Below are 10,044 nucleotides of genomic sequence, written 5' to 3'. Positions count from 1 at the left end.
AGTTAAAGCATTTTTTTAAGATTTTTATTTTTATTATTTTAATTTGATTTAATTTTTCAGTTTAAAAAAATATTTTCTATTTAAGACATTTAAAATAAACATAATTTGATATGCATTTAAAGATTTTTTGTTCGTTAAAGATAACATTTAAAAAAATATATTGTTTTCATCAAGATCATATATGATCCACAATCAATTGACTTTTTTTTAATAAAAAGTTTTCAATCTAATCACATGTGATTAAAACCGTGAAAAAACAGTGATTCGAATTACACATCAAAAAATAATAATAATGAAAACAAAATGGAATGTGATGTGTAGCAGAACACATGTAATATGTATAAGATCGAATGTGATTCAAATGTAATTCATTACAAATATCACATGTGATGTTGTGGATAATTTACAGTTTTTCACTTAACTATGATCAATATCACATTTGATTTTTGATAATAAAAGATTAGCGACTTTTAAAAGAGATGTCGATTAACTTGGTTGGGTTCCGCATGTACTGTTTGGCGAAAATTGTAAAAAAAATAAAAAAAAATGAATTACTTTGTATTTCAATAAAATAAATAAATATTTTAAATGCAAATCTAAATCACACTTATTTTAAATATTATAAAAATTAAATGAAAATTTTAATTTAAAAAAAAAAACCTTATTTAAATGTATTAAATAAAACCTTATACAAATAAATGAATTTCTATATATAATTTGTTTATAAGAATTAATAAATTTTCATTTATGTGCGTATTAAATACCTTATCTTGACTTTTTCTAACATTCGTCCTATAAATATTTACTTCCACAATCCCTCATCACCACCAAATTCAAACAAGCAACCCAATTCAATTTTAATCATTATGTACCCTTCCAATGAGTACGCACCACCACCATCCTTCCAACAACCACCACCACCGCCGCCACTGTACACCACCGGTATTCCAGCTCAACCTATGAACTCTGTCGGCCAATGGTCCACGGGCCTTTGTGATTGTGGGTCTGATGTCTACAATTGTAAGCCTATATATAACATATATTTATCATTGAAGTAGGTTATATCATAAAATCATAACCTAAACCCATTAAGCAAGATTTTTTTTATAAACTGTTTGTAACTTTGAAACTGTTTCAGGTTGCTTAACGTGTTGGTGTCCGTGTATTCCTTTTGGCCAAATCGCCGAGATTGCAGACAAGGGAAACACTTGTGAGTATCTTGTATGTTTATTTACTTGAAGAACTGGAAGTATGGTTCAAGATTTGAATTAATTTGCTGAGTGATTCTTTTCTTTAATTTATAATAATAGCTTGTGCTGTCCATGGAACCCTTTACACGGTACTTCTTCTACTCACTGGATGCCAATGGATATATTCTTGTATGTATCGGTCTAAAATGAGACAACAATACATGTTGTCTGAGGAACCCTGCAACGATTGTCTTGTCCATTGTTGTTGTGAGCCATGCGCCATGTGCCAAGAGTATCGTGAGCTTGAACACCGTGGATTCGATATGTCTCTTGGTAATAACTTTTTCACTGTCTCTCAAACGAACCAGTTAACTTCAACATGTATGACATACAATTTGCATAAAGAAAATCTAATTCCAGTTTTATACGTTTTCCATTATGTTCAGGATGGCATGGAAATATGGAGAGGCAAAATCAAGGAATCGTGATGCCACCTTTTGCTCATACAGAAATGAAACGTTGATTATGTTGACAGTTGAAAAATCCTTAAATTATTAAATACATTAAAGATTTTACATATTATATAAATATGTTGTACAACATGTGGTTTGTATTATTCCTTTAAAAATAAATAGTTTTTTCTACAGAATTTTAATACTGAAATTTTGGTATCAGGGGTAGCTCTAATTTGTATGCATAGAATATGATAATCCCAAGAGATAAAACTTGACTTTCTTTGTAAAAGATATTTGAAATTAGGGTTGCCTTATGCAAAAATAGAGGGTTTAGTTTGTAAATTATTACAAGCTCACACGGTGAAATGTCAAAATATTTGCTTTTCAGGGGTCAATACGTAATTTTCAGAAAGTTAATTATTTTTGTTCAACATGTACCATTCTTGGTGTTTTTGAAACTGAAGGACTAATTCTGAAAATTATATCCAGAATTAGTGGCCAAAGTTCTAAAATTAAAAACTATCAAGTAAGAAGTTGGTGTCCAAAGTAGAAATTTTTTGAAAATTTGTTTTCAACTATTAAGTCCACAACATATGACTTACTTTTGTCCAAATATTACATCTATTAAATAAAAAATAGATTGGATCCGGCCCAAACACATAAATTATGGGCTTGAAGCCTTGAAGTATTTTTATATTTATAAATTATATCTATACTATATTACAGATCATTTGATAAAAATTCTTAAAAATTATTTTTTATGCACGAATTACTATTTATTGATTTATATTACTTAAAATTCAATATTACAAGTAAATTGTACGTAAGTACAACTTATTAAAACTCTACGTTTGAATTTGTGTAACTAACTGCAGATAAACATAATCAAATACAGAATAAACATCTCATTTTAAATATAAAAAAATCTAAAATATAATTAGGAAAATCATTAAGTTTTAACAGAATACTTAATTATTATCTTTATAAAGAATTATATAATTAAACATAAATTAAATTACTTCGTTACATTAAATTAAATTATAATAAAAGATTTAAATAAATTACACAAAACAAAAACTTTTAAATGGTTAATTTGATACTAATATCGATATAGTTTTTTCAAAATTTTATGATATTTTATTTAAAAATAAAAATATTATCACTTACTCAAAACCACATGAAATCTTATATTGATGTAGATAAAGAATAAAATGAAACGTTGAAATCAGGATTTATCTCGATGCATTGCACGAGTACACTTCTAGTTTATATATAATGTTTCCATATTGTTTTTTAATTTGCAAACGTTTTATAAAGAAAAATAATTATATCAAAAATTAAAATAATTTAAATTTATATTGTTACATATAGTGCAAGAAAATACAAATCTAATGATATTATAATATAATTTTCAACCCTTTGGATTTATATAATGTTATCATTCGGCCCTTAATTATCATGATCATGTTTCAACGTGGATGAAGTCTATGGATAATATATGTGGTGAAGATATCTTATCCTTGGCCCGACAACGACAAATAATCAACTTAATAAACACTTACCACCACCAATCCAAACAATCAACTCATTTAGTTTTCAAATCATGTACTCTTCATCAGAGCCAAGTGAGCAACCACCACCATCAGACGGCCAACCATCATTAGCGTCTTTGCAATCACAATATGCCGTCGGCATATCGGCTTCCGCCATGATGTCAACACACAAATGGTCCTCTGGCCTTTGTGATTGTTGCTCTGATGTTTCTATCTGTAAGTCTATAACATATTTTCATCGATCCAGTATATGATATAAGTAAATCAAAAACCGTTAAACAAGACGGTCGTATTGATATTTTGTACCATTTTCAATAAGTGTAGGTTGCTTAGTTTATTGGTGGCGTGTATTGCTTTTGGATTTCAATCAACTAATAAAATAGACCAAAATATAACGTTATTCTTCAACTTGTATGATACAATAAATTTGTTTAATCGTTAATCCATACAAGTTATATAAATATTATATATAAAGAGCATTTGGCCTAGCGGTATCGTAGCCCTTGGCTTTCTAGGAGGTCAGAGGTTCAAACCTCACCATAGGTGAGGAGGGTGTGTGAGTTTATTTGTTGCATTTGCCGTATATAAATATTATATATTTCAAAAAAAAAAGTTATATCATCTCCGTCTCCAAGTTTTTCTTTTAATTGTTAATCCGTATTTTAATAAGACAACTTCAACTCAATTTTTTTATAAAAAAATACCAAAAGATTTTAACTGTACAAATCATATTTTGATTGAAAAGAACGAAGATAAAGACGATAGATGTTGAAGAAGAAATCATAAATTATGATGTGATTTAATTGGAATTTTCTAAAAAATGTCATTTTCATGAACTAAAAGAATTATTTTCGACCAATCATATGCAAGAAAAAAGGTTGATGTAAAAAAATATAGATTTGTTATAAGTAAATAAAGATATTTTGTAAAAGAAAATAGTTGTGATCAATAAATTCTTATTAATTATTCAGAATTTTTTATTTTTGATTGTTGATTGATTTAATTTATTAATTTTAATACATTGTTAATTCGTTAGTAGAATGGGACCAAGTCTTTTTTCTTCCTATTAAACCAAGACAATTCAAAATAAATCACAATTAAGTCTCTCTCTTTCTATATATATATATATATAGAGAGAGAGAGAGAGAGAGAGAGAGAGAGAGATGAACGATCAAATGAAAATCACTCCAATTTGTAAAAACCGTAAAAACTACTTTCATTCGTCTTAATCTTATGAAAAAAAAATTCATGAAATTGTTTAATCTCGTGAAATTGTTTCATATAATACTTTTTTTGATGAATTTGTTTCATATATGGTTATGAAATTGTTTCATATAATATTTAATAAAATTTTAATGAAACCGTTTCATGTATTTATCTAAAATTAAAATAATGAAGATGATAATATCCATGATTAACACCCTCCACAATAAAAATGGTTAAACAACCTCTCATAATTACAAAAAAAAAATGAACAAAATGAAAAATTATGATTGGTTGAATGGGGTTTTCACGGTTTTACAAATTGAGTGGTTTTTATTTGAACGCTCTCCTATGATGAGAACGAATTAGTTTGTGGTAACTCTGAGATCCAACGTGAGCCAATCATTTAAGATAATTAATATTTTTCTTAAAATAAAATAGAAGAATAAATTAGTAATTTGTGTTGATTATTCAATTTATTTTAATTAGTTTAATATTTCAATTTACTTTAACTACCTTAATATATATATACACACACACACACACAAACACACAAGGACCAAGACACCATCATCGACGATCGAACACTGAAAACCCACTTGTGACTTGTGAGCATCTCACATCTCCGACATCTAGCCCCATCTTTGTCCATGTGATCCCCCCTACTACCCATCTCCCTTCCCCCATTCCCGCTACTGACCACCATCTCCATCGACACTCCATCAATCTTCTCTCAAACGCCTTCATCGATCACCCTCCATCCAGTAGCACCCACCATCCGGGAGAACCCTTCACTCCGGTGGCCATTTCCGTTCCAACTTTCTTTTCCATCCTAACCTCCAGACCAACAACATACATACATACATACATACATACACTGCACACGTACACATTGCACGCACACACACAACACACATTGTAGACACACATACATATATACAACGTATGTATCATAGTGGTATCACAGTTGGTGTCACAATGATACCACAGTTGGTGTCATAGTGGTATCACAGTTGGTGTCACAATGATACCACAGTTGGTGTCATAGTGGTACCATATTTGGTATTACAATAGTCTCGAAGTTTACTTGGTGTGTTTTGGATATCACATTATGTATATTATATGTTGGGTATCACATGGTGTTCGCCGAAATAAAGTTTATCGGAGGCCAGAAGCTAGAGAGAGAGACAAAAGAGAGATAAAAAATTTAAAATACCTAAAATGCCTTATAATTAAAATTTTAAGTCAAATTACCAAAAATATTAGTTTCCTAGTATCCATTAATTTTTGGTTGATATTGTTTCTCATAGTTATCACAAACTAACTAGTTTTCTCTTGAATAGATATATATATATATATATATAGAGAGAGAGAGAGAGAGAGAGAGAGAAAGAAATAGGTGAGTTATTATGCAACCATTTACATTTGTATAACCAATACAACTCAATCTCAATCATCCATTTAATTTGATAAATATGTGATTTCATAAAAGTTTTTTATTGTTTCCTAATATAAAGTTTTGATCATAATTAATGAATCGTAGTCTTCTTTCATAAATATTCAAATCATAATAAATGAACTCTCATCATTTTCATAAATATCTCAATTAATTGGGTTTTATTGGTTGTACAAATGTAATGAATTACATTTTAAACGTTCTCTCTCTTTGTCTCTCTATCTCTCTCTCTTTCTCTCTCTCTCTCTCTCTCTCTATATATATATATATATATATAATTTGTTTCAAATACAACCCATCACATTTGTACAACCAATGCAACCCAATAAATTGACATATTTATGGAAATGATGAGAGTTCATTTATTATAATTTGAATATTTATGGAAGAAAAATATGATTCATTAATTATGATCAATACTTTATATTAGGAAACAATCAAAACTTCTATGAAATCACATATTAATAAAATGAAATGAACGGTTGAGATTGGGTTGTATTGGTTGCACAAATGTCAAGAGTTGTATATTAACCAACCTCTATCTCTCTCTCTCTCTCTATACATATATATATATATATATATATATATATATATATAGACTTGGGATCATGTGAGACCAGCCTGTTTTCGTGAGACCCGTGAGACCAGCATTTTACACTTGAAACTTCACAGCAAAAATGCTGTGAAGGTGACTTTTTAAAACCTTCACAGTGATTTTGTTGTGAAGGTTTGACTTTTTTAAACCTTCACAGTATTTTTGCTGTGAAGTTTACGTGTAAAAATGTGGTCTTACGGGTCTCACGAAAACAGGCTGGTCTCACGTGAACCCAACCTTATATATATATATATATATATATATATATATATATATATATTATCGCTATATAAATAAATGAAGTCAAAGACATTAATAAAAGTAAGGAGTATATTTTAACATTTGAATCTCTCATAAGTTAATAATTAGAAGTGGTTAAACGTTGTATTAACCAAGTCGAAGCATGCATACCTATATATTTATTTTCAAATAAAATAACTATTAATTATAGTAAGGTTCATTTGAAAAATGATAAGTATTTGAAAAGTAAAAAAAGTAAAAAGATGATGGCTTTAACCGTGAAATATCGGATAATTCATCGTAATGGTATGCAGAAAATAGATGAGTAGTTTCATAACTTTTACAAATAGGCGGCAAATGAGTTGATATGTGAACCCGTGTGATACACATATGGACTATATGTTCATATATGAATCCGTTAATTACTTCAATGTGAACTATTTGATTAATTCACATATGAACGCACATGTTCAATTGTTCATATGTGAATAAGTTAATTAGTTAATATGTTTCACGACCGTGAAAAAATCTTGATACCCATGAAACCGTGGCAAAAACTTTCAACATGAATTAAGGTGTTTTCTTCGCGCTTGCAAAGTAGAATTTCATGCCCGTGAAGCGTGGGCAGCAATCAGTCCATTCCGATTTCCCTTCCATTGTTTCTCCTCCTTTCTCTCGATTATCTTCTTGTTTTCTTCGTTTTCGGCTTCACCTTCGACATTCTTTTGATGTTTCTTTTCTTTAATCACCTTGAACATGCCTTCACTCTTCCGTCTTTAAAACTATGCATAATCTATATAAAAATACATATAAAAAGCATAAAAACTATCACCGAAAGAACTTCCAATTGTAGTTAGAGAAAGAAACAAAAAAGAACAATAAAAAAACATGAAAAGACTAAATTAAGGACTGAAAAGCATAAAAGACACAACTGAAATATACAAAGTTAGGTGCATAAAATGCACTCAACGCCGGCCAATATCGAGCACGATGATTAAAAACCGAAGATTGAGCAACATTTGGAAAATTGTAGAAAACTCATAGGTTTGGGAAAATGTCAGGGATATGGAGAATTGGGTGTATTTGCGAGCTTTTGTGATTCTCGATGTCTTTTTCCGTTTTCTTTGAAGGAGGGCTATGAGGAATAATTCATATGGTGTCATCTGCATCTTATAAAAATAGAAAAATATATTTTATAATTATTAATTTATGATTTATAAATTAATTTTAGTTGTATATGTTCAAAAGTATCTGAAATATAATAATATAATGATTAAACTTATTAATACCAAAACTTATATCAAAATCTACAAGAAACGGAAAATAAAACAAAGTTAAAAAAATTATTTTATCAAAATTTTAACTTCTATGTTTTATATACTTCTTAAAAGAAAATAAAATGTTTAAGAAATAATAAAGAAAAAATTTACAAATAAGAAATGTGATGCGTAGCAGAACACATGTAATATATATAAGATCAAATGTGATTCAAATTACAAATATCATATGTGATGTTGTGGATAATTTACATTTTTTCACTTAATTATGATCAATATCACATTTGATTTTTGACAAGAATTAGCGACTTTTAACAGAGACGTCGACTAATTGTGAGTTGGGTTTCGCATGTGATTTTTGACAAAAAAATATAAAAAAAAAATTACTTCGTATTTCAATAAAATAAATAAATATTTTAACTGCAAATCTAACTCAAGCTTATTTTAAAAATCATAAAAACTTTTAAAAATTAAATGAAAATTTTGATTTTTTTAATATAAAACCTTATTTAAATGTATTAAATAAAACCCTATATAAATAAACGAATTTCCATTTATGTGTGTATAAAATACCTTATCTTGAGTCTTCTATAAATATTTATTTCCACAATCCTTCATCACCACCAAATTCAAACAAGCAACCCAATTAAACTTTAAGGGTCGTTTATTAAACGCTTACTTGGTAAGTGTTCACCGAGTAATTTTTTTTATCTGATGAACATGACAAGGGTTAAAAATCTTACCCGGTAAGCACAATGTTAAATATGGAGAGTTCTTACTCGGTAAGTGAGGGTGACGACCCTTAATTACCCGGGTAAGTGCTTACCGAGTAAATTGTTGTATATGCTACAATTTTAATGTACTACAATCTTACCTAGTAAAAAATAAATTATAGTGTTACTTAGAAGAATAAGTGTTTACCGGGTAAGCATTTAGGTAAACGATCCCTTAATCATTATATACCCTTCCAATGAGTACGCACCACCACCATCTGTCCAACAACCACCACCACCGCCACTGTACACCACCGGTTTTCCAACTCAACCTATGAACTCCGTCGGCCAATGGTCCACAGGCCTTTGTGATTGTGGGTCCGATGTCTTCAATTGTAAGCCTATATGTAACCTATATTTATCGATGAAGTACGTTATATTAGTAAATCATAACCTAAATCCATTAAGCAGGTTTCTTTTATAAATTGTTTGTAACTTTGAAACTATTTCAGGTTGCTTAATATGTTGGTGTCCATGTATTCCTTTTGGCCAAATCGCCGAGATTGTAGACAAGGGAAACACTTGTAAGTATCTTGTATATGCTACAAAGTAATAATATGACTGTTTAAAAAGACGATTACTCAAAGATTTTACTTGAAGAACTGGAAGTATCGTTCCAAATTTGAATTAATTTGATGAGACATCCGTTTCTTTATTTTATAACAATAGCCTGTGATGTCCATGGAGCCCTTTACACGGTAATTCTTCTACTTACTGGATGCCAATGGATATATTCTTTTATGTATCGGTCTAAAATGAGACAACAATACATGTTGTCTGAGGAACCCTGCAACGATTGTCTTGTCCATTGTTGTTGTGAGCGGTGCGCCATATGCCAAGAGTATCGTGAGCTTCAACATCGTGGGTTCGATATGTCTCTTGGTAATAACTTTTTCACTTCTCTCAAACGAACCAGTTAACTTCAACATGTATGACATACAATTTGCATAAAGAAAATCTAATTCCAGTTTTATACGTTTTCCATTATGTTCAGGATGGCATGGAAATATGGAGAGGCAAAATCAAGGAATCGTGATGCCACCTTTTGCTCATACAGAAATGAAACGTTGATTATGTTGACAGTTGAAAAATCCTTAAATTATTAAATACATTAAAGATTTTACATATTATATAAATATGTTGTACAACATGTGGTTTGTATTATTCCTTTAAAAATAARTAGTTTTTTCTACAGAATTTTAATAMTGAAATTTTGGTATCAGGGGTAGCTCTAATTTGTATGCATAGAATATGATAATCCCAAGAGATAAAACTTGACTTTCTTTGTAAAAGATATTTGAA

General features: G+C 29.4%; 2 protein-coding genes across 2 annotated transcripts; both read left to right on the top strand.

The window, feature by feature from the left end:
- The first annotated feature begins 833 nt into the window (after positions 1 to 833).
- On the top strand, positions 834 to 1,834 carry LOC112523231 (protein PLANT CADMIUM RESISTANCE 2-like). The gene is made up of 4 exons (XM_025132754.1): positions 834 to 1,020; positions 1,139 to 1,210; positions 1,311 to 1,523; positions 1,637 to 1,834. Exons 1-4 carry the CDS (start codon positions 867 to 869, stop codon positions 1,711 to 1,713), a joined length of 516 nt encoding a protein of 171 aa, XP_024988522.1. The 5' UTR covers positions 834 to 866; the 3' UTR covers positions 1,714 to 1,834.
- A 1,350-nt stretch (positions 1,835 to 3,184) lies between these two features.
- On the top strand, positions 3,185 to 9,934 carry LOC112522918 (protein PLANT CADMIUM RESISTANCE 2-like). The gene is made up of 4 exons (XM_025132259.1): positions 3,185 to 3,414; positions 9,195 to 9,266; positions 9,412 to 9,624; positions 9,737 to 9,934. Exons 1-4 carry the CDS (start codon positions 3,249 to 3,251, stop codon positions 9,811 to 9,813), a joined length of 528 nt encoding a protein of 175 aa, XP_024988027.1. The 5' UTR covers positions 3,185 to 3,248; the 3' UTR covers positions 9,814 to 9,934.
- The last annotated feature ends 110 nt before the right edge of the window (positions 9,935 to 10,044 follow it).

The sequence above is a fragment of the Cynara cardunculus genome (genome assembly GCF_001531365.2).
Source record: "Cynara cardunculus var. scolymus isolate 2C chromosome LG 12, CcrdV1, whole genome shotgun sequence".
NCBI classification, from domain to species: Eukaryota; Viridiplantae; Streptophyta; class Magnoliopsida; order Asterales; family Asteraceae; genus Cynara; species Cynara cardunculus.
The sequence above is the reverse complement of the archived record's forward strand: the minus strand, read 5'-3'. Positions and strand labels throughout refer to the sequence as shown.